The sequence below is a fragment of the Canis lupus genome, chromosome 5 (genome assembly GCF_048164855.1).
Source record: "Canis lupus baileyi chromosome 5, mCanLup2.hap1, whole genome shotgun sequence".
In the NCBI taxonomy this organism is placed as follows: Eukaryota; Metazoa; Chordata; class Mammalia; order Carnivora; family Canidae; genus Canis; species Canis lupus.
In genome coordinates, this window is record NC_132842.1 from 72,179,415 (window position 1) to 72,204,777 (window position 25,363).

A 25,363-nucleotide genomic window follows, 5' to 3' on the forward strand; every position below is an offset into this window, starting at 1 on the left:
GGACAGCCAGGCCCAGCTTGTCTTGGTTTTGTTCTCCTCCTCTGGCACTCCCATGGTTACACTCAAAGATACCCGTGACAGGTAGAGCACAGAGAGAAGGGAAGGCTAGGTGAAGAAGCAGGCAGGGAACAGGAAGATTCAGGAAGTGGGGAGGTTTCCAGCCATGCCTGGGGACGTCCTCTGGACCACCACTGCCAACACTGCTAAGGGCAGGATGATATAAGGAGACCTTGTTGCTTTTGTTGGAGCCAAATGCTTGGTAACTTCTGTCTCCCTCACCAGTGTGGATGCCTCTGGGTAATGTCCCTGTTCAGAGTTCTCTGAGGCGGGCACAGTGAATACCATCCACCCCACCAAGAACAGCTCATACCTGAGCTCATTCCTCAGAGATTTCAGTCTCCTGATGGACGACCACCTTGGTCACTGACATGTCTGGGTGCTGCTCCTTTGCCTCCTTGATGGCCTGTACGAGGACCTGAGAGAGACAGAAACCATGCCCATCAGGCAAAAAGCCTGACTGGTGAAGGAAGGTAGGGGTCTCAGGACACCATTTCTCTGGCAAACTGAATCTTTCCATCTGCAGTACCAAGGAGCATTGAGGTGGGGCAAGTTGCTGACAGCCTTCTCCCCCATAACCCCCATCCTGCAGAGGGAGGGTCCTAGACTGGAAGCACAGAAACAGGCAAGGCAAGAGGGACTTCAGGGGTGACAGCTGTACCTGCTGGGCAGGTCTGGGAGGATTCACTCAAGAAGTGAGTCGGAAGGACAAAGCAAAATCTCTGTTCAGTGTAGGGTAACCGAGAAGTTCAGAAGGGAAGAGAGAAATAAAGAAGCATGCTATAAAAAGAAAAGATCTCTGGCTAACAAAGAGGGAAGTAAGATGGGACAGCTTATTACATGCCATGCACTGGCCTAAGCACATCATCACCACCACCACCACCACCACCACCACCACCACCACCACCACCACCACCACCATCATCATCATCATCATTATACTTAATCTTCAGAACTCAATGAATTAGAGCAGTAACATTGTTTCCACTTGTTTTTAAAAAGTAAGCTCTACACCCAACATGGGGCTCAAACTCATGACTCCAAGAGCAAGAGTTGCAGGCTCCACTCACTGACCAGCCAGGCGCCTCTCACTGTTTCCATTTTGTAGACAAGGAAACTGAGGTTCAGTGGGTAAATAAAGTGGTTAATGTTTCACAGCTAGTAAGTGATGCAGCAGGGATTTTAACTTAAATCTATAAGGCTTTCTTCTTTACTACACTGTCCTTGAGTTTTGAGAGACCCTGTTTTGGCATCTGGAGGAGTTTTGATCATTTTTGAAAAGCTGAATGAAGCAGAGGGAAAGTCAGAGCAATGACAGCCCTACTCTCTCGCTGGACAGCAAGTCTCTGAGCCTCAAGCTCACAGCACCCAAGGTGGAAGAGCTTTGGGGAATGATGACGTGGGGATTCTCAAGAGACATGCCTTCCATCAAAGAGGACTCTAGCTAGATCTGACCACCTGACTGTGGACACTGGTTCTTAAGAACTATCTCTAAGAGGGGATCCCTGGATGGCTCAGCGGTTTAGTGCCTGCCTTCAGCCCAGGGCGTGATCCTGGAAACCCGGGATCGAGTCCCATGTCGCGCTCCCTGCATGGAGCCTGCATATCTTTCTCTCTCTCTCTCTGTCTCTTGTGAATAAATAAATAAAATCTTAAAAAAAAAAAAAAGAAAAGAAAAGAACTATCTCTAGGAGGAACAAGGGATGAAGGGAAGTTCCCAGTTGACTCCATGAAAGCCATTTTTGGAATGCTTTTATAGGCCCCTGGTCATTTTCCTTGATCCTTTTTGCCCAACCCACATGCTCATGTGTCAAAGCTCAGCCCAAGCCCCCTCTATGCTTACCCTGGCCTACAGCTATCTCTCCATGAAAGCCTGCACCTACTACTTCTTGCTTTAAGTGCCTCCCCGCCTGCCCAGAGTACACCATGTCTTAGCCTCACCACATATCCCTCATGCCCAGGAGAACTGAGGGACATAGCATCTATCTGAGCTATCAAGTGTGTGTATCACAACAACCCAGAAAGAAATCTATGATTATCTTAATTTTACAGGTGGTAAAACTACAGCTTAGAGAAGTAAAATAACTTGCTCAAGGGCACACAACCAGTACGTTGCAGAATCAAGAGTCAACCCAAGGTTGTCTCACTCCAAACCCAAACACCTTCCGGTCCCACTGCTCTTGCTGTCTGGCACTGACTGAGCACATGGCAGGGGCTCAATTAATCAGACCACGTGGGTGGGTGCAGAAGCTGGTAGCACAGCAGGATCTCCTGAGCTGGGGCAAGAGGCTGCAAGGCCTCCTACTTGGGCTTTGCAGCCTTGTTGCTGGGACCCCGAGCCTGGCATTCTCAGCTGGGAGTCTCAACCCTGCTACCAAGGGAACTGCCAGCAGTGCAGCTCAGGTTTTCTTTTTCGTTTTTTTTTTTTTTTTTTTTTTTTTAGGCACATCAGCATAAAGGCCATGGAATTACTGCTCTAACACTGCTGTCAGTGATTCCAGAAGCATTTGCATGCAGTCCCTTCCTCCCCCTCTTCTCTGCAGCTTTACTGTTCTAACCTCACCCAGCAGAGAATGGGAAGCATTAATCCTGACCTTATTATTTGCTAATTGCTTGCAGCACACAATTAGCACCTAATTAATACAGAAACATAGAATTTTAGTGCTCAGAAGGGCCTAGAAATTATCTAGATCAACCTGCTCTCTTTTTAGGAGACAAAAAGGAATCAGAGGTAGTGTGGTTTGTCCAAGGTCACACAGTAAGTTAGTGACAGATCTAGGACAGACTTGAAGTCGAAGTCCATCTGGCTCTGCTTTCCCTCATCTCCTCCGCCACTTCCACCCTCTGAGGGCAGGGATTACCTCTTCCTTTTGTCTTGCTACCTTCCTCTCTCTCAGCACAGGTTCAGTACAGGATATCCCTGAATAGCAACAGCTCCACCCACCCAGAGCCCACCATGTACCTCACCCCACAGTCCAACATCCCACGATTCTCACAACAGCCTTGAGGGGAAGGTGCCATAACGTCCATCTTAAAGATGGGGAAACTGAGGCCTAGGAAGTTAAGAGCTAGAATATGGGGAGACCTAGGATTTGAACCCAAGCTTTTGAGTCTAAGGCCTGTGTTCTATTACACTTCATGCTCCCCCGACCTGCAGCCCCCCTCCCACAGACCTCTGTGGTCTGATTCCCTTCACCCTTCTCATTTAAGCACTAGAATAGCCCAGAGAGTTCCTGGGGATGAAGCTGGCAGAGGCATATTCTGAAAGCTAACTCCTGTCTCCATCCATCTTCCCACCCTGGGACCTCTTCCATGCCCAGAATCCCTTCAGCATCCCCACCTGATCATGGTCAATATCGGCATCTCCTGTGATCACAATTCTCTTCTCAATCCGGGTCTCTGAAATCCCACCTTTTACAGTCTGAAACCAAAGAAAGATCGTTACATGAGAAAGAAAGGAAAGAAGGGGAGGGGAGGGAGAAACAGTAAAAAGATTATTCTGAAAGCTCTACTCCAAATTTTAATCTGCTGCTGGGTACCGTTTTAGATTAGCTTTCTTATCCACTTGTTCAAACTCTTAGCTGCACCTGCTAAAATGAGCACACCTCTATTCCCTTGGATTGCTAAAATCTTTAATAAGCAAAATGGAAAGTCACAAGTCTCTACTTATTTTTTTCCCTTTTCCTCTCAAAAATCACAGAAATTCAGTGAGTAAACAAAACCGACAGGTGTTTCTTTTTGCTCTTTTCCTGTATGTTTCGATTATTTTCAAGAGGAAAACTCAGAAGACTATGAACAAAAATGTCATGCAGCTTGAAATTAGGCTCTTTATTTTCAAGCATTTTTGTATCACTGGTATCAAAGGATCCTCAAATAATCCTCTCAGGGTGGGTAGGTTTCCCTAATTGACAGATGAGGAAAACCAAGGTCTAGACACATTAAATAACTAGCTTCCAGTCCTCTGTGCATTGATAACAGAGTTCCGTTAGAAATCTAGATTTTTTATGGACAAGAAAATATATTTTCCTTTAGTGCTGCAGCAAACATGGACTTGTGTCTCTGATTTTCAGGGAGTAGTTTCAATTTTAGGTAATTTTTCCTGCTTGCCCCCATAAAAAAATGTTCTAATAATTCCAATATTTCAGCATGCAAACTATAGTTCTCATGGCCTGGGCGCTGGACATGATAGAGAAACTCTTTGTTGGGTCCTGAGTTTTGAATTTTAACTTGGAAAATATGGCTGCATAATAATGCCAATGACACCTGTCCTTAAATAGACTTTTTAAACTTACCTCCACAGCCAGATGACTAGAGAGATGGGCAGATGTGTAAAGACAACCATGGGTGACTTTAGGAGCCTACTAACTAGGGAGGCAAGGGTGCCCTCAGGGTCCCCTTGGTTTTACTGCTGGGGAAGCAGCAGGGCCTTTGCACCTGTGACCCTTGGAATCATTGGGCTCAGAAGGGACGGACCTGGAAACCCTTGCTTCCAGACCAGGGTCCTTCTTGCAGAGAGGCAGCAAGCTTAGCATGCATGCCACTGGATTCCAGAAGGAAGTTCTAACTGGCCTGTTACCTTAGTAATCTGAGTTGTGGTTGTACTGCTTGTGGTCTCAGATGTAATGGTCTGAGCTGTCAGCAATACTCCTGGGTCTAAGTCCCCATTGCTGTCGTCGGTCTGCAGAAAAAAACACAACTCATCATTATGTCTCTCAGGAAAGCTTTGTGGGCAAATGTGGCAGGAGGCAGCTTTGTCCTTCAGCTGTATGTTCTCAAGCAAAAACCTGATTCCCTTACGGTAATGACTTCATAAAGAAAACAATCCCCTGGTGACAAGGCTCCTTCTAAGAATGTTAGATGGGTCAGTTTACTCGGTGCTGGGTCAGTGAAAGGAATGGATCAGAAAAAGGCAAGATTACAGCCACAGGCTCAGTAAGAGTGACAGTGACTGCACATGTGTATGCAACGTGCCAGAGTTCACAAATGGCTTCCAAAACATTGTCTTTTTGGATGTCCACACAAGTCCTGTGAAATAAATACTAAGGACAGAGGCTGATTAGCACTCCTAGGTAAGACAAGTCAGGTCCAGAGAAGGTAGATGATTTTTTTGCTCAAGGACTCAAAACTTGTAAGTGGAAGTTGTCCTCTCTACAAACCTGAAGCTCTTTAACACACCACCCAAGGCAGGAAAAGTATAAAGTCTTGTGTGCTAAGCCAGGGGTAGGTCCTGAATCATGGGGCAGAACTTTCCAGAAAGGACCAGGAAAGGTCCCTGCCAGGGTTTAAGGAGCCAGAGAATGTCAGGCTGTCTTCTTGGAAGACTGAGATGGGAGCCTGGAGCAAACAATGTAGGAAATGTCCCGTTATGATACCATGGGAGAGGGACATCTGGGTGGCTCAGCTGGTTAAGCGTCTATCTTTGGTCTCTTAGTCCTGGGATCAAGCCCCTGTGTTGGACTCCCTGTTCAGCAGGGTGTCTACTTCTCCCTCTCCCTCCACCACTCCCCCTGCTTGTGCTCTCTTGTGTGTGCACGTGCATGCTCTCTCTCAAATAAATGAATAAAAAATCTTTTTTTAAATTAAAATTAAGTTTTTATTATTTTTTAAAGATCTTATTTATTTATTCACAAGAGACACACGGAGAGAGAGGTAGAGACATAAGCAGAGGGAGGAGAAGCAAGCTTCCTGCAGAGAGCCCGATGTGGGGCTCGATCCCAGGATTCTAGGATCACACCCTGAGCCAAAGGCAGATGCTCAACTGAGTCACCAAGGCATCCCTATATATAAAAAATCTTAAAAAAAAAAAAAAAAAAGACACCATGGGAGGAAACCTATAGGAAATCTCAATGACATTTCTGACAGAAAAAAAACTATTTTTGAAATGGACCATCCTTATTAGAAAGGGCTTAAAAGTATTTAGAATGCTGGGCTATGCAACTAATCCATACAGAGAATGAGGGCTGCGGCTACTTCTTGTTTTTCTAAAGCTCACCATATTATGACCAAAACAAATGTATTATGATCAGACTGAGAAATGACACTAGCGAAAAGGAAGAGAGATGGCTATCAGTGCCCCTGGGGCTGGTAGCAGGACTCAGAGCTGCCAACAGTCCTCTGACCGGGATGGAAACAGACAAGATGAGTAGGCTGGGTGCTAGGGGCTGCCCAGAGCCCATGTTGTCCTGAAAATAATGACCAGTTGGTCCTGGTATTATACACAGGCTCAGAGGAAATTTAGAAAATTGCAATTATTTTCAAAAAGAACTCTGCAGTGGGCAGCCTGGGTGGCTCAGCAGTTTAGTGCCACCTTCAGCCCAGGGCGTGATCCTGGAGTCCCGGGATCAAGTCCCACATTAGGCTCCCTGCATGGAGCCTGCGTCTCCCTCTGCCTGTGTCTCTGTTATCTCTCCCTCTCCCTCTCTTTCTGTGTTTCTCATTGATAAATAAATAAAATCTTAAAAAAAAAAAAAAGGAACTCTGATGTAAACAAGGTGTTACATTACTATCCTTTCCCCCCCCTCTTTATATGTCATTTGTATTATAAGCAGAGGCCTCCAACCTGTTTCTGAGCAGGACCACATTCACTGAGGCAAAACATTGATATGGGGGGTGGAAGATAGGAGGAGGAGAAGAGAATTAGGAAGAAGAGTCTCTGGCTGAGTTCCCTTCCAGGTAAGAATCTAGACCAAATGAAGAGAGGGGACATAACTGTAATACCTAAATCTTACATACATGCCATCATCATGCGAGCTAGATTATTGGCTAGTTCACTAACACTTCAGCCCAGACCCACTTATCTACCGTAGATTCAAACTTGATGAATGTTTAATGTACTCCTACTATGTGCCAAGCACAGGATGCAACTGTTACCTCAATTCCACCTCTTAATATCTCAAGTGGGTACTATTATTATCTTCGCAGTTCCGTTGGTCCAGAGAAGTTAAACAATTTGTCAAGGTTCTATGGCTAATCAGTGTTTGGACTAGAACTTAGGACAAGAAACTTCTTGTCTGAAGACTGAGGTCTGGGTCCCAGCTCAGACATAACTAGCAATGGGATCTTGGGCAAGTCATCCTGACTTCTCTGAGCTTTAGTTTTCTCATTTGTAACAGGCAATACTGTTAATACAGCCCTACCATGGCATTGTTGTGAAGATCTAAAGAGATTGTAGAAGTAAAATTACTTTCTACATTATCATAAGAATAAAAATTTGCATGCCAGGAGGGCTAAACCTTTTTGAAGAGCTCTACCTCAGGAAGCCAGAGTGGCTCAGTGGTTGAGCACCTGCCTTTGGCTGGGGGTACGATCCCGGATTCCCGTGTTCAAGTCCCACACTGGGCTTCCTACATGGAGCCTGCTTCTCTCTCTGCTTCTCTCTCTGTCTCTCATGAATAAATAAATAAGGGCAACCCCAGTGGCTCAGCTGTTTAGCGCCGCCTTCAGCCCAGGGCCTGATCCTGGAGACTCAGGATCGAGCCCCACATTGGGCTCCCTGCATAGAGCCTGCTTCTCCCTCTGCCTGTGTCTCTGCCTCTCTCTCTTTGTGTCTCTCATGAATAAATAAATAAAATCTTAAAAATAAATAAATAAATAAATAAATAAATAAAATCTTAAAAAAAAAAGCTCCACTCTAATAAATCAGTGACACTATCATATTTTCTTACCTCCCACCGACTCCCTTATTCCCTGCTTTCTGTCTCTGAAGAAGTGAAAGATGGAGGAGACATTGTTATGATTTCTGACTTATACTCTTCCCACATGTGGACTCTTTTCACTGACCTTGTAACCAATGTTTCCTCAAAATGGTGCTGTGGCTTTGACAGTTGTTTATAAAGTTAAACATCCATTTATCCTATGATCCAGCAATTCCACTCTTAGGTGTTTACCCAAGATAAGTGAAAACATATGTCTACACAATGACTTGCACATGACTGTTCACAGCAGCTTTATTCACATATGCTCCAAACTGGAATCAACTTAAATGTCCATCAACAAAGGAAAGGATAAACAAATTGTGGTACACTCATAGGATACTACTCAACAATAAAAAACAGGAAACTACAGATTTTTACAACTTTGATGAACCTAAAAAAACATGTTCAGACACAAAAGTGTACTACTGTGCACTTCTCTTTATATGGAGTCCAAAAAGAGGCAAAACTAAGCTATGGTTACAGAAATCAAAGCAGTGGCTGCCTAGAGGGGCTAGGAGCAACTAGAATAGTCTATGAAGAAAGTTTCAGGAGCAATGGAAACGTTCTATATCTCAAATGTGTCTTGATTACACAGGTATATACATTTGTCAAAATCAATCAAATTGAATACTTAAAATCTGTGCCCATCCCTGTATACAGACAGGCTTTGCCTCAAGCATGCACACATGCACATATACATAAGCAGTAAAATCCTGTTCTGGCTCTCTTCTCACCATGTTCCCCAAAGTGTGGGAATTGTAGAATAATTAAAAGTTTTTTTTTTTCTCCAATTAAATCCTGGGCTAACTTGTTTGGCAAGATAATAAAAACTAAAGCAAAAATATAGTACATAAATAACAACAATAGCAAATAATTACCTGGTGTTTATTATTTGCCAGGCACATTTTCTACATATTATTTACACCATATTACACTATGCTTTTTTTTTTCTTTGCACTATGCTTTTTCATTTGCCCGTTTATCATGTACATCATTCCCTTCAGAGGCTTTTAATAGCCATATAGAATTACCTTAATTGGATGTACCACAATTTATTTAACCTGTTTCCTATTGATGGCCATTTAGGTTGTTTCCATGGTAGTGACAACTTAATTTGAAATGCACATTAATTTATTCCTTGCAATAACCCTATGAGGTGGAACTATTACTAGCCCCATTTTACAAATGAGGAAAATGAGGCACGCAGTGATTGAGTAACTTGACTACATACATAAGTGATGTAGCAGGTGTGAACCTAAGAAATTTGATTCCAAAGTCAGTACTTTCCCCACTATACTCCACTGTTTAGCATGAATAAGTATTTGTATTTTGAATGACTATCTTAAGCCTGGTTAAAATTAAATAAAGATAGAAATGTAACAATATAATATAGCTATCATTACCTTGATCTGAATAAACTTATAAAGGCATTTTTTAGAAGAGAAAGCTAAGGCTTGAAAAGTATAAGTAATTTGCCAAGGGTCACAAAACTAGCAAGTGTTGGAATTAAGATCCAAGTCTAACTCCAAAGCCCACATGCTTTATCTAGCACATCATGCTGGCTCTACACTTCTCTTACACATGAGTATATTTTAAAATAGCTGCCTCCTTTTCCTGTTCTTATAGGGACTACACTCAAACCATGTGGGCTTTTGTGGGCAGGCTGGACCTAACAATTTTCATGCGTATGCTACAAAATTCGCTTCAAAACGGAATACGGTGAAATGTCAGTCTCCCACTCCTAACCACAGTCCTGTAGTCCCAGTCCCCTTCATTAGAGGCCACCCCTGCTTTTTGTTTTGTTTTGGGATTTTTTGAGTACCCATTCAGGGATAATATATTCATATACAACCCTCTTCTTTCCCTCCTATAAACAGCATATGATTTATACCATATTCCACCATGGATTTTTTTTAAAGATTTATTATTTTAAAGAGGGTAGGTGGGGAAGGGGTAGAGGGAGAGGGAAAAAAATCTCAAGCAGACTCCCCACTGAGTACAGAGCCTGACACGGGGCTCAATTTCACACCCTGAGATCACAACCTGAGCTGGAACCAACAGTTGGATGCTTAACCTACTGTGCCACGCAGGTGCCACCCACCATGCTTTTTTTATCTATTAATTTATCACATAGGTTATTCCTATCAGAAGTGTTTTTATTTATTTTAAAAATATTTTATTTATTTATTCATGAGACACACACACACACACACACACACACACACACACAGAGGCAGAGACACAGGCAGAGGCAGAAGCAGGTTCCATGCAGGGAGCCCAATGTGGGACTCGATCCTGGGTCTCCAGGATCATGCTCTGGGCTGAAGGCAGTGCTAAACCACTGAGCCACCCAGGCTGCCCTATTTATTTATTTTTTAAAGATTATTTATTCATGGGAGAAACACAGAGAGAGGCAGAGACACAGGCAGAGGGAGAAGCAGGCTCCATGCAGGGAGCCAACGTGGGACTCAATCCCGGGTCTCCAGGATCACGCCATGGGCCGAAGACAGCGCTCAACTGCTGAGCCACCCAGGCTGCCTCAGAAGTGTTTTTAAATAGCTGCACAGAGGGATCCCTGGGTGGCGCAGCGGTTTGGCGCCTGCCTTTGGCCCAGGGCGCGATCCTGGAGACCCGGGATCGAATCCCACGTCGGGCTCCCAGTGCATGGAGCCTGCTTCTCCTTCTGCCTATGTCTCTGCCTCTCTCTCTCTCTCTGTGTGTGACTATCATAAATAAATAAAAATTTAAAAAAATAAATAAATAGCTGCACAGAATTATATTAATTGGATATACTATAATTTCTTTAACCTGTTCCCTACTGATGGCTAGTTAGGTTGTTTCCATGGCAGTCACAATTTAAAGAGTTTTCTACCTTATGAAAGTAATTCTTACATCCTCTGGTTAATGATGTGCACAATCTTAAAGTAATTTCCTATTCCTTCCTTCCTTCAACCCCCTGTACTGTCAAGTCCTATTCATTCATTTCTGGCTCTCTTGACACAGCTCTTTCTTCTCATTTCCTCCAGCTACACTTCAGTTCTTTATAAGCATCTCTCCAGACCTGCTCTAGTCATATCCCTGTCTCCAGGCATCCCCCTACTTTAAAATATTTAGCACACAGCCTTAGTAATCATCTTCCAAAAATCACTGCTTCAATGATGCTGCTTTATCACCCCTGCTAAAACACTTTAAACAATCTCTCATTATTTACCCAATTCCACACTATAGACACAAGCAAGACGGATGCATACTAACAGTGACTGAGCATCCACGAACACACCAAACACTGTACAGACATCGTTTCATTTAATCCTCCTCCAAATCTTGCAATGGAAGGTGAGACTAGCCCCATCTGACAGCCAAAGAAACAGAGAGAGGGAGAGATTAGCGATTTGTTTAAAGTTATCCAACTAGCATGTAGTTGAGCTAGGATACAATTTCCATCTGTCTAATTGCAAAGCACGTGCTTTTAATTGGCAAGTGACACTGTTTCCTGAAAGGGATATCTCCTCCAGTTCATGGTGTGAGGATTAGCTGCAAAGATTTAGGTGAAATCACTCAGTCAGAGCTTCACATGGCCACCTTGTTCCTGTCATGCAGGCTTCAGCCAAAATGTGGCCTCCTCAGAGGATTTTCCTGACTATGCCAGCCTCAGAGGAACAACCTTTCATATAATCTCATATTCTCTAACTCTTTATCCTATTTAATTTCTTTATAGCACTTATCATGTCTGAAATTTGTAACTTGTTTATATGTTTTATCTGTTTCTCCTAACTATAACGTAAGTTCCAGTGACTAGGGCCTCTGTCTACTTTGTACATTGCTTTGGCCTAATACATAAATGCTCAACAAATATCTGTTTATATTTGTTTATCAGTTAATAGAAGGAAAACTTTTTCTACCTTTTGGCTTCTGTGAATAAAAAAAGGAAAAAAAATTCAACATAAAGCAACTCAGCTCATCCAAATTACCAACAATGGAGAAATTTTACTAAAAGTAAACAAAATTTTTATTTAAACAAAAATTTAAATACTTAAATTCTTGTGTGAGTTTTTTTTATTTTTTTAAAATATCTATTTATATATTTTGAGACAGAGAGAGAGCGTGTACATAAGCAGGGGGAGGGGCAAAGGGAGAAGCATATTCTCTGCTGAGCAGCAGGGAGCCAATATGGGGGCTTAATCCCAGGACCCTAGATCATGACCCAAGCCGAAGGCAGATACTTAACCAACTGAGCCAGCCAGGTGCCCCTTGTGTGATTTTTTTTTTTTTTTAAGATTTTATTTACTTATTTGAGAGAGAGAGCACGAGCAGGAGGGAGGGGCAGAGGGAGAAGCAGACTCCCTGCTGAGCAAAGAGCCGGATGCAGGACTTGATCCCAGGGCCTTGTGATCATGACCTGAGCTGAAGGCAGATGCTTAACCAACTAACCCACTCAGGCGCCCCTCTTGTGTGATTTTAAATTTAATTGTAACAAATAATAATAATAATATTTTAAAGATTTGATTTTTAAGTAATCTCTACACCCAATGTGGGGCTTGATCTCACAATCCCAAGATCAAGAGTTGCATGTTCCTCTGACAGAGTCCTCCAGGTGCCCCATAAATTATATTGCAGCTGTTATTTATTTATTTATACTTTCACACATGATGCTTAATTCAAGTCCATACAGTGTCATATCTTACATAATCTTCAAAATAAAATAATGAGGCATGGGTGCCTGGGTGGCTCAGTCAGTCAAAGTGTCTGCCTTCAGCTCAGGCTCAGGTCATGACCCTAGGGTCCTAGGATGGAGCCTGGTGTCAGGCTCTCTGCTCAGCGGGAAGTCTGCTTCTCCCTCTCCCTCTGCCCCTCCCCCAGCTCATGCTCTCTAATAAAATCTTTTAAGAAATAAAAAATAAAATCATGAGGCAGATAATAACATCATGGGTGGGGAGTGGAGGGGGGTGGCAGGCAATCAAAGCTCAGAGACGTTCAGTTACTTGTAGTAATTGGACTAAGTGGAGGAGCCAGAACCTGAACTCAGGTTTGTGTGACCCAAAGCCCATGTGCTGACCATTACACTAGACTGCCTTCCCTAACTGAATTGGGTGGATATAAGAAATCAGATGCAAGACAACTTTTCTTTTAATGAAGTACTTTGGGACATCCTTAGATCATCCTTAGGGTATATGATATCTAAGATCAGTAATCTCTTCTAAAAGGAATTAACCCAGAAAAGCCTGGCATTATCTGTAGCAAATGATTGAGAAAGAAGGTTCTTTATTGTGTTTACTCCAGTCTTTGCTTCTGAAACATCATATCATGTCCCACCTGGGCAGCCTCATAAGTGATGGTCTTGGTTTCAGTGTGAACAATAGGGACATCTTTGGTTGGGATTTCACTCTTCACCGAGTTGGCAGTATCTGAGATGGTGACGGTTTGAGTCTTCACCAGGGGAGGCTGTGAAGCAGTAAAGAAACAAAGTTACCAGAGTCTCCTGAAGGCTGTGGAGAACTAATCTTCTGACATTGATCTGATCAAAGTGATAGCTCTAGTCAAGCAAAGAGCTAGCTCAACCTCTGCCCAAGACTTGGACACTATTCCAAAGTAGCCTTGACAAAGTGTCAAATCATGAGGGATATTAAAAAACAGCATTACTGTAATCATTTTCATATGCTTAATGGAAAGCTGTAATATACAAAACACTTTAGACTGACCTTCAGTATTTGAATATAAAATTGTTTGCCAAATAACAGTCACTTTTGTTTGTCCTTGTGACTGTGCCATTATAATTAAGAAAATTAGTCACATTTCCTCCACTAACTACAAATGGTAGTACATGAAACAGCAATAGCATTGGATTGCTTTATCCTGGAATTTATTAACTTCTTTCAAATCAATGTCAGACATTCACTTTGAATTTATTGAGAAGGAACAATATTTGGAAAACTGGAAAGAAAATCATCATTTCTACCACCACCTGCTGATTAATCTCAGAATTTCAGAAGAATGAACATTAGTGGAGTATCAAAGACTTCTTGTCCATCAGTTCACCTTGCCAAAGACTACAGATCACCCTAATACTACCATTTGATTGTGATAAAGTGGCCATCCACCTTAGCATAGATTAGTGCCTGTGAGCATGGACGCCCTTATGAGTGGGGTCAGTGGGAGTGGTGGGCTGTACTATGTGGCGGCAATACATAAATAATTATTTGGGGTCTGAAATCTCAAAAAAGAAATCAGTTTTCAATCAGTCCCTCTTTTAATGAAGAGTATTTGAATTTTTTTGGCATGGCCTCAGAACACTAATGGCTGTTCATCATAAGAGTCTCAGAAACTCGCTTCTTTATATAGCTCATACTTGAGCAAGGAAAAGAGAAACCCACTTAAACCAGCTTCATAGAGATAAATAGCTGGAATTTACCCTCAAGAGTTTTAAGTCATCAGGGGAGAAAACATTTCTAGCCATGGAGTTAATTCCTCTGAATAAATTTATTTGTAGTAATCAAGGGCTTCGACTTTTGATTCTGAAAAAAGCAGAGAGGCCACTGCCTTCACCACCACCACCACCTCCTCCACAGAGCGGATTCTGGCCCTCTCCCAAAGTGAATCATTAGACCTGCATCATTGAATCGGTTACTACCTGGAAACTTCGAATGAGGGTGGGGAACTGGTTACCCACATGAGAGTCAAGAAATGATCCATTTTGCTTTCCAAGTGGCTCTCCTGGTGTAACATGTTCTTCACTACTCTCTGCCTTTTTTTCACCAAGTTGTCGCTGAGAGGAAGCTGGTGATACTGAGAACTTTAAGGCACTGGCCTGTTCCTCCACTCCTATACATTCCCCACTTGAGCCTCTTGGCATTTCCTTAATATCAAGATAGCCAGCTGCCCCCTGCTCCTTCTCTTCTGTCTCCTTGCTGCTTATGGAGAGGGAGCCAAACTCAAAGCTTTGTGGAGACTCCGACAGGGTGGTTATTTGGCTCTTACTAGAGATTACTGAATGCTTGGGACCATCCCATTCAGAGTCAGGGTTGGTAGATGGCCCCTTTGTCACGGCAGCCACCTCCTCTGTGAGAATGCCATTCATATTCTACAAATGAATGAACACATACAAAAGCAAGAAGATTAGGAATAAGTGGGGAGTATAGTAAACTCTGAGAATCAACAATGATTTTTAAGAGGTCTCAAAAATATTAGTACTAATATAAACCAAGAAACTTAGCTCCTAAGGTAGTTGAAAGGAAGAACTGCTGTTCACTATATTAGTGCTTAAGCAGTTCCGACCTCATTTTGGTCATATTTCTATAACCCTGTTAACTTGAGAAATAATTTTGATAAGCCTCACACAATACCAAGCACTTTGTGTTACTATGATCTTCCCTGGATAACACATATTCTTCATACTTAAAAGAGTTACTTTGCCATTCCTAAATACCTAACTCATTACTATGCACAGGGAACAATGCAATTTATCAGCCAATCAAAACATATTCACTGGGAGCCTGATCAGGATGAAAAACGTTTCATATCTCCAAGCCATAAATATCATCACACTAGCCTCTAATGGAGAACTTAAATCTTGACTTTGGATGGTAGGGATTAAAATACTGAATACTTCCAGAAAAGACTTAATCCAGTCATTGTCATGCAATTAAATATCAAAAGTACTGAGGTATATAATAAAAGTGAGCCAGCAGCTGAGATAGATTTCTTCATAGATGAATGACCTATGTCTGACCCCTAAGAAGTAAGTCCTAGAAACAGTTCCGTCCTAGGCCAAGTGCCTCACACCATAGGAAAAACAGGACTTCCAAGAGATTGTGGATGACAAGATAACATCACCATGGATGTATGTAATCTTAAAGTTTAAAGGGGGAGATACTATAGGTAGAAGAGAAGGAATTCATGTGAGTAAAAAAAGAATATGAGCCATATGAAAAACTCACAGTCTGACTGAAGCCAAATGTCAGGAAAAGTAACCATGTACCTGTGCTCACCAGAAAGCCATGTAGGCCTGGAATTTTGGTAAATATCAACTTCCCATAGTACATACCACCTAGGAAAGGACTCTTTTAAAAAGGGATTCCTGGAACCAGTGACACATGCCTGGATCAGCTCACACACGTTAGTACTCAAATCACATTCTATGCATTCTATTTTTTTTAAAAATCACTGCTTCTCTTTAACTTGTAAACCAACCTACATGGTGATAAATATAAACCAGTGACCTATTAAGGTGAGAAAAGACGCACTGCACTCAAGAACTTCAGGCCAACTTTACTTCTAAGCCATCTTGAAGCTGTCAACTCAAGAGCATCTCAGAGTGGTACAAGCTGAATTCAGACCAGGCAGGACTGAATATGAATATTACATACTGCATGAAAAATGCAATTGAGAGGACAACAGAAACTGTTTCTGTATGCAGACGAATCAGAGGTACATAAAATATTCTTGCTAAGGGTATATGAATTTCCTCATATTTAAAATGAGAATAATACCTGGTTTGACTCATGGGGTTCTGAAGATCAAATATAATAATACATGTGAAAGCACTTTGTAAATTCTCAAGTACCATATAGAGTCACTTAATTCAACCAACATTCTGAGCACCTATAATATGCCAGGGCCTTACTTACTAGAATAAATTAGTTGTTATTATTTACACACTATTACTTTCTAGGGCACTTTTCTCACCATTTCTTTTGAGTCAGACAAGCTGTTAGAGCTGTCCAAAAATAGATTAGCTGGTAATAAACAAATAGACTTTTTCAAATTGCTATATGCTAGCTCTAGCACTGTGAATAGCATATCCAAACCCACTCACATGGAGAAAAACTTCACAGCTTTTCCAAACAATTTTGTCACAATTGAGAAGGCTGATTTATAACCAGGAAAATACCTAAGACAATCCAGTTCGAGCCAATTTTAGACCAGTCTGCTCAAGTGATACATGGTGGTCTGTCATCAAGAAGCCATTTGTGAACTGAACATTGCTTAGGCCAGCAACACCTGGCCCAAAATTGCCTACTGTTGAGTAAAATTAGATCGAGCAATCTTTTTTTTTTTTTTTCCAAAGCATGTATGGTGGAGACCACAGATAAAAGCTGCAGCCAGAGTAATATCAATTCAACAAATATTTACTGATCAGTTAAAATGTGTTAGTCATTGGCAATAAAAGGAAAATTAATAACAGCTGGGTTAGATTACCACTTAGAGCATTCTCACATATGGTCAAATGAACCTCCCCAGTTGGCTCTGTTGTCCAGATCTGGACAAAGCCAACTACTTACTGGACATCTTCCCAGCCATATGGAATGCAATATGCCCCACACTAAACTCATCTCTGTGGCTGCCTAGACCTGCCACCCCAACTTCCTCCATCATTTCTGTTATATTGGTAAGTGGCACCATTATCCATCCAGTCTTCCATGCCAGAATCCTGAAATCACCTTCAATGCCTTCCTTATAGTCACCCACCAACCCCCGTAAACTGCATCAAGTCATTTCCATTCTATTCCATTTTTTCTTTCTTTCTTTTTTTTTTTTAAATTTTAGTTATTCGTTTGAGAGACAGAGATAGAGCACGAGCAGAGGGGAGGAGACAGAGAGGGAGAAGCAGACTCCTCACTGAGCAGGGAGCCGATTCAGGGCTGGATCCCAGGAACCCAGGATCATGACCTGTGCTTAAAGCAGACACTCCACTGACTGAGTCACCCAAGTGCCCCTATCTGTGTTTGTTTCTATTCCCACCTTTACTGTCTTCATTTAGGCTATTGTAATGCCTCACTTAGCTTACTACTAATGCCCTAAACAGTTTTTCTTTCTTGCTTCTTTCTTTCCTTCTTTCTCATCTCAAACCTTCTTTGAACACATCCTCTACTCTGCTGCTAAAGAATTTGTATTTCTAAAATGAAACACTGTGAACTTCATTTTGCAGCTTAAAACCCTTCAGTGGTTCTTCACTGCCTCTGGTTAAAGTTCAGACCCTTTAGTAAGACATAGAAAATACTTAAAAAAAAAAAAAAAAAGAAAATACTTTAAAATCTGACTCCTATCTCTCCAGCTTCACCCTGTCATACCTCCACAGACACCCTTCTTTCCATTAATTCAAGACTATTTGCAGTTCCTAGAACAGAGCATAGATCTCTTTGCGAACCACCCCCCCCACCTTTGTAAATATTGTCAACATTGTTTCTTTTGCCTGGAAGTCCATCCTCAGCTCAAGTGTCAGTTCTGGAAGTTTTCCCCTAACTGCCTAAAGTATGCAGATGCTATTCCTCTTTAGTTCCTATTGCACCTTGTCACTGCTGATTTAGTAATCTGTCTTTCTTATTAGACTGTGAGTTCCTTGGAGGATGGGGCGGGGTGGAGATAAGGACTTCCTATGTTAGTTAGCTCTGTATCTCTCTAGTACAGTTTTTGGCACATAATAGATGTTCAGTAAAAACTTGCTGAAAGTATATTCAATAAATCCAGGTAACTTGAGAACTTCTGCTTGATCTTGTGCTATTCAAAAACTGAAAAGGCATGCTTAGACAGAACCTAAAACGTGGGAGTGCCTGGATGGTTCAGTCGGTTAAGCATCTGACTCTGGATTTTGGCTCAGGTCATGATCATTGGGTTGTGAGTTCGAGCCACACTTTGGGCTAGGTGTGGCGCCTGCTTAAGATTCTCTCCCTCTCTGAAACCATGAGAGACTCCTAACTCTGGGAAACGAACAAAGAGTTGTGTAAGGAGAGATGGGCAGGGGGGTTAGGGTAACTGGGTGATGGGCACTGAGGAGGGCACCTAATGGGATGAGCACTGGGTGTTACACTATTTTTTGGCAAATTGAACTTCAATAAAAACAAAAAACAAACAACAAAAAAAGATTCTCTCCCTCTCCTGCTGCCTTTCCCACACATTCTCTAAAAAAAAAAAAAAAAAAAAGAAAGTACATAGAAAGTGGCCCACTTGATCAGACCCACGGTCTCGTCCAGCATTCTATTTCCTACATCAGCAAAATAAGAGGAAAACTGATGTTATTCGTGTTCACAACATGCCAGGTAGTACACTAGTCGCTTTAATGTGTTTTCTCACTTAATTTTTCACAATCTCACTATGAAGTAGTCACTCTGTATTTTATAGATGAAGAAACAGAGATTAAGCAACTCAGACCTAGCTAAGTGATGTAGATAGGGTGTAAAACTAAGTTGGTTTCTAGTTCTAAAATCTATTTCTTCCATGACAACAAAATATTTCAAGTAAGACCAGAGGACATGTCCTATTATGTTCAAAAGAAGGTACACCAAACATGACTATACTTTTGAGAAGTACCAAGACTGTCCAAAGTCCTCTTAGAGTCTGAATTGAGAAGTACCAAACTGCCCAAAGTCCTCTTAGCAGAGTCTGATTTCAGTGTCCAACACCATACTTTTAAAAACAAGGAGAAGGCTGAAAAGCCAGAAGAAAAGATTGAAGCAAAAAGAAGATATAAAACTTCCATGACATGACTACCAAACTTTGGCATACAACGTAAGTGAGGAATGTTAACTGACAGTGTTGTGCCTTTAGCTATGACCATCAGCAAGGGCTAGTGGATTATATAAGATTCTGCACAACAGCATATACCAAATTGGCCTGGAAACTTTGAAGGAATCTTCTCAGTGTATGAACAAATATAGGACTGTGTCTGAACCTCCACAGTAACTGACAAAATTGAAACTTAATGTGATTCAAAGGTGTTAATTCAGCCATTGCTTATCTAGACTGATGGGGGATTTAGAAGAAAGATGCTACAAGAATAAGACCAGCTGCCTGTACGAAGTCCAGCCAGGCTATCTAGTTGGTTTCAAGTACAGGAGAAGCAAGAATGTTAGACAAATATTTAATTGAGAACACTATTGGAAAAATTTCAGTTTTATTTAAAAAGTGAATGGTTCCTGCTAAGTATGGTAATTCACTATTATCTTTGGGGTAAAAAAAAAAACAAAGGTTTTTGTTGTTGTTGTTGTTGTTTTCTAAATTAGAGGTTTTCTTTTGAAAAGTATTTATCATAGAAGGATTATGTCTCAGGATCACCAAACCCTGTGCAGGTATGTGCTCCCGTGAGTTATAAATTACTGCTCCCTTGATTTAAAGATTCCAGACATCATTAAGGGCAGGAAGTGGCTGCTTTATTTTGTTGCCTCTACATTAAATGCAATCCACAATCTTTTTCTGTTCAGGTTATTTTTGAAGCAAGGTATTTATACATTAGACCAATGAAAGAACCATAGTTATGTTTACAAGACTATCTTATCCAATAAGCATGACAAAGAAAATAAATCCTGAAAACCTTCCTAAAATTTTGCCACATAAGAAAAAAAACATACAATTTTTTTTTTTTTTTCCTGGAGGGGCCAGGTAGTAATTTTTCCCACACACATTTGATTGCCTATTTCCTTCTTTAGTGAAGACTGATTTTACCTCTGGGTGACAAAAGAAAAGCAATTCCTGTCTGTATTAGAAGGAAGAAAAAAACCTGCTGTTGTCTCACTTTATCTTTCTATGTATTAAAATCCTGGGTAGGGCGGGGGGTGGGAGTGAATGGGTGACGGGCACTGGGGGTTATTCTGTATGTTAGTAAATTGAACACCAATAAAAAATAAAAAAACAAAAAACAAAAAACAAAAATAAAATAAAATAAAATAAAATAAAATCCTGGGTACACAGATAAGGATCAAGAGAAGAACAGCATTATCACTCCCAACTTGCCATGTGACTTCAGGGAACTACTTTCACCTCAGGACCATAATTAAAATGTTGGCATGAGGGAAAAAGGAAAAGAAAAAGCTAACTTCAAAGACTAAACCTTCTCCCTGGTAACATGCTATGTTTTCTTTCTTATCCATTTAAAATTTTTATTTTCCTATGTGTATTACTACACACATGATAAGACTTCAAGGCATACTAAAATATCAGTAGTAGTAGTAGAATTGCAAATAATTTTTTAAAGTAAGTTCTATGCCTAATGTGGGGCTCGAACTCATGACCCCGAGCTCAAGAGTTGAAAGTTCTACCGACTGAGCAGCCATGGGGGCCCCAAGAATTGCAAATAATTTAATTTCTTTCTTTGTGTTTTTCTGTATTTCCTAACTTTTCTAAAATAATATGCATTACTTTTGTTATTAAAAATGTTATTTAAAAAATAAAAAAATAAAAATGTTATTTAATTATTTTCTCATGCAAGCTTTTGTATCTGGTTTCATAAGTAAATGACTGATCTACAAAACTTGAAGAGTCTGGTAAACAATTTATAAAGTGCTCATCAGGGCAGCCCCGGTGGCACAGCGGTTTAGTGTCGCCTGCAGCCCAGGGTGTGATCCTGGTGACCAGGGATCGAGTCCCACGTCGGGCTCCCTGCAGGGAACCTGCTTCTCCTTCTGCCTGTGTCTCTGCCTCTCTCTCTGTGTCTCTCATGAATAAATAAATAAAATCTTTAAAAAAAAATAAAGTGCTGATAAATCCTCAATGTCCTCCAACCATTTAAAAACAGTTAAAAATAAGGGCACCTGGGTGGCTCAGTCAGTTAAGCATCTACCTTCGGCTCAGGTCATGATCCTGGGGTCCTGGGATGGAGACCAAGTTGAGCTCCCTGCTCTCAGGGAACCTGCTTCTCCCCCTTTCCTCCCCACTCATGCTCTCTCTCTCTCTCTCTCAAATAAAAAAATAAAATCTTAAAAAAAAAATGAAAACAGGGGTGCCTGGGTGGTTCAGTTGGTTAAGCGTCTGCCTTCAGCTCAGGTCCTGGAATCAAGCCCCATGTCGGGCTCTCTGCTGGATAAGCTCTTGCTTCTCTCTCCCTCTGCCTGCTACTCGTCTCATTTGTGCTCTCTTCCCTCTCTGCCAAATAAATAAAATCTTTAAAAAAGAAAGGAAAAAGAAACAATAGTTTCCTAAAAGAAAAAATAGTTAATAGAAAAAATGATAAGTAATGTAAGCAATTGGTAACTTACATAAACATTGTTTTATAAGAATATAATATAAAACCTTAGTAACTTAGCAAGTGGATTTTAAAAGTGAAAGTCAGTGATTATAGACTTACTGTATCTGAGTGGAAAAGAAATAGCTCAACGTTAAGGTGTAACTTCATTCTATTTTAATGTTTTCTGATTTAAAGATGCAGGGTGAGTGAAAATATGGTTCTATCAGTGATTTAACCCCTCAGTAGATTTTTTCATCAGATAACCCGCCTCTGAAATCAGTAAAGACACACAAAGAAAATTACTATTGTCTTGCCAGTCATGATAGCAACTGGCAATATAAAATATTAAAGATTGGGCAGCCCGGGTGGCTCAGCAGTTTAGCGCCGCCTTCAGCCCAAGGCCTGATCCTGGAGACCCTGGATCAAGTCCCACATCAGGCTCCTTGCATGGAGCCTGCTTCTCCCTCTGCCTGTGTCTCTGCCTCTCTCTCTCTCTCTTTCATGAATAAATAAATAAAAATCTTTAAAAAAAGATATAAAAAGAAAACTTCTTAAAAAAAGAAAATATTAAATATCAAAGAATCCTAAAACTTGATCTGAACAGTAACTCTGGATTAGTGATATATACTACAAATCAACACTATCACACTTCAATCAGAATGATTTATATTTTTATTTTTTTGATTGAGTGTCCTGCATGCACCTCAGGCTTAAATCTTATTGTATTGAAATCAAGTATGACAGAATGACTAAACAAATTCAATAAACGGTTGTTTAATTGCCATCTCAGAAGAGAAAAACATCTTTGGTGCGATTTGGGAATACATGAAAGAAATAAGTGATTCAACCCCTAGGGAACTTAGATTTGGCTGAAGATATTGAAAATGATATGTAGAGATGGCAGTTAAATATATTTACACTAGACAAATTTGTCTTATGGTGGTGGCAATGGTAGGACCTTAGGGGAGAAGGCAATTTTTATCAGAGCTGGTCTCAAGATTAACTTACTTTTAATTTGTTGGTGCATTCTCAGGTATTTATATATATTTATATATATTATATATAATGTTACACTAGGCACCAAAATAAACCAGTCAGTAATGTTATTGAGTCCACACAAGCAGAATTAGACAGCTGACAGAACAATTTTGGAAGAAAGAAGACAATAATCATGTCAATTATAAAGCTAACCTCTAACAAGAGTCCTGGAATCAATATATGTTGAATTTTAAGTCTGTGAAAAAGATGCTTTTCCCTAATATTGTATTCAATGTTTCCTTTAGAATACCTGTGAAAAAATTGGCTTCATATATGTCCAGAGGGAGCAGAGGGAGAAGCAGGCTCCACGCAGGAAGTCTGACATGGGACTTGATCCCAGGACCCCAGGATCACAACCTGGGCCAAAGACAGATGCTCAACCTCTGAGCCACCCAAAATAATTTTTTTGATGAAGCATGAATAATTATTAGAGATACAAAATGTCATTGGTTTGACAACAATATGTTTTTGGTTTGTTTGCTTCTGGATACCAATCTAGGTTTCTTTTGACGTTGTGTGTAAGGTTTGATCTAATTAATGGGAATTTAATCTATTGATCTAAATATCCCCAATAAACTACTATTAGGAAACTACTAATTATTTTCTTCTAAAAAGTTCAATTCCTTTTATTGATTTATTTTTATTTTTTTAAATATTAATACTTTATATATTTATATATGTAAATATATGTAAGATGTATAAACACGGGGCTTGAACTCACAACCCTGAGATCAAGACCTGAGCTGAGATCAAGAGTCGGACGCTTAACCAATTGAACTGCCCAGGCACCCCTATTGAATGACCTTTATACCAGACAAAATCCCTGAGATCCCTGTTTCAAAGGCAGGAAAGGCCTCATTCCTCATCCTTATCTTCTGGTTCCTACACAGTGAAAGAGATCCTATTTCAGGTTCTGGGACATTGTGCAGGACTCAACTTGGGGAATTTAACTTAAGATAAAGGAGTCCAGCATTAATCAATTCATCAGTAGCTTCAGGATCTTAGAGAACCATTTTCATTTCGAGAGCCATTTTTAATACCCAGTTTTATAAGTCATTAGGGTCTCAAATTCTAACCTTCTCTTTAATTCACAGTCTGTAATTTTTACCACATTTTCATTTGGAGACTGAGTAACTTAGGAGACAGCTGTGGCATTACAGAATGTAACCGGACTGAAACATCAAAAGACCTGGGTTCTAGTTCCAGTTCTTTCACTTAAAAACTGATTATTCTTTGGCAGGCCTTTCAACCTCTGAGACTCAGTTTTATCATATGAAGCAAGAACATCACTGCTATGGTTTTTATGAGGGTTCACTACTTAGGTGTTCACCGTGAAGTGACCGGCAAATACTAGATACTATTTGTCTTTGTACTCTATTTCTGAAAATATTACTTTTTGCAAAGAAACATGAACCAGAGCAAGAAAGACACCTAGTCCCTACTTGGAAGTGTTTCTGAGCACTCAAAGTGGGCCAACCCTATAGATTTAACTAAGGCTGGTCCTCCTTTCAGTTTAACAAGTTCTCAGCCAGTTCTCCTTATATTTTAGAGAACATCACCTGACTGAAATTTGAAGAAAGAAATTGTTACAGAATCTAAGAGTTAAAATAGGCATACTATAAGAATATTTAATAAATATTGCTGAGCCAAGATCCTCATGAAAAACACTGGATGGGCCATTTTTAATAGCTTTGAGATATGTACTGTTTGTTAAGAAAGTAAAATATTTCTGATTAGCCATAAAATTTACAACCATTTTAAAGCTTAATAGATTTACTGCTGTTTCTAAGCATAAATCATATCTATGTTATACTCGTAGATATTTTTTTCCTGAAATCATTGAATTTTCAGTAAAAGGAATCTAAGATTTAGCATACTACCTCTATAGTCACTTTCCACAATGGAACCCTAAATCTACCACATCTATTAAACTACCACTGGTTTTCAAATTCTCTTCATTCTATTTTACTATTCATTTTTTTTTAAAGGTAATCTCTACACCCAACATAGGGCTCAAACTCACAACCCTGAAATCAAGAGACACATGCTCCACCTCCAACCCAGTCAGGCGTTCCTCTATTTTACCAGAGACCTACGACTGGCCCTGCACATATGATCAGTTCTATGTTACCATCTTTGCAATGACTTTGTGGGTTGTTCAAATACAAATACCTCAAGGAAAGTCAATACACTAAACTGTTATCAATGTTTTTGTATGTCACAAAAAGGGGATTTAGGTATTCATTAGACTTTTTAATGAGATTTATATAATTTAAAAATGAATTTGATAAGAAAAAGGAAGTGAGCAGAAGGTGGCAATGGGACTGAGGGATAGGGTTGTGCACAGACACACATACACCCACAGAGCACATTACCCTTGCTTTGCAAACCCAGTAAGAAATGTTTTGCACCGCAAATGCCCACAGAACCAGCAGGAATCGAGGTTATCTTGCTAAGCACAGAAGGAAGATACCCAGCAGTAGTGTCCAGCTCCTGGTTCTTTACTAAAGTAAACAATAAATATTACAGTCACTTAACTTATCAACAATCTATTTAAATAATACCCCCAAATGGTCTGCAACATGCAAACTAAAAAATGTAGAATACAATCCTGATTAGATCAGTTAATTGCGAGTGCTCT

The 25,363-nt window shown here is 40.5% G+C and overlaps 1 protein-coding gene across 31 annotated transcripts in view; it reads right to left on the minus strand.

The window, feature by feature from the left end:
- The window catches only part of EPB41 (erythrocyte membrane protein band 4.1), a 198,063-nt gene that overhangs the window by 1,252 nt on the left and 171,448 nt on the right, over window positions 1-25,363 (minus strand). For 23 of the 31 annotated variants that reach the window (XM_072827516.1, XM_072827514.1, XM_072827510.1 and 20 more), the window contains 4 exons: window positions 13,065-13,193; window positions 4,634-4,735; window positions 3,398-3,478; window positions 371-475 (listed from right to left, as the gene is read on the minus strand). In XM_072827516.1, the coding sequence (XP_072683617.1) occupies window positions 377-475; window positions 3,398-3,478; window positions 4,634-4,735; window positions 13,065-13,193 (411 nt within the window). In that variant the 3' untranslated portion in view covers window positions 371-376. Of the gene's footprint in view, window positions 1-370; window positions 476-3,397; window positions 3,479-4,633; window positions 4,736-13,064; window positions 13,194-14,726; window positions 14,830-25,363 lie in introns of those variants that run through there. The other 8 variants (XR_012031626.1, XR_012031625.1, XR_012031624.1 and 5 more) reach the window with 3 other exon arrangements.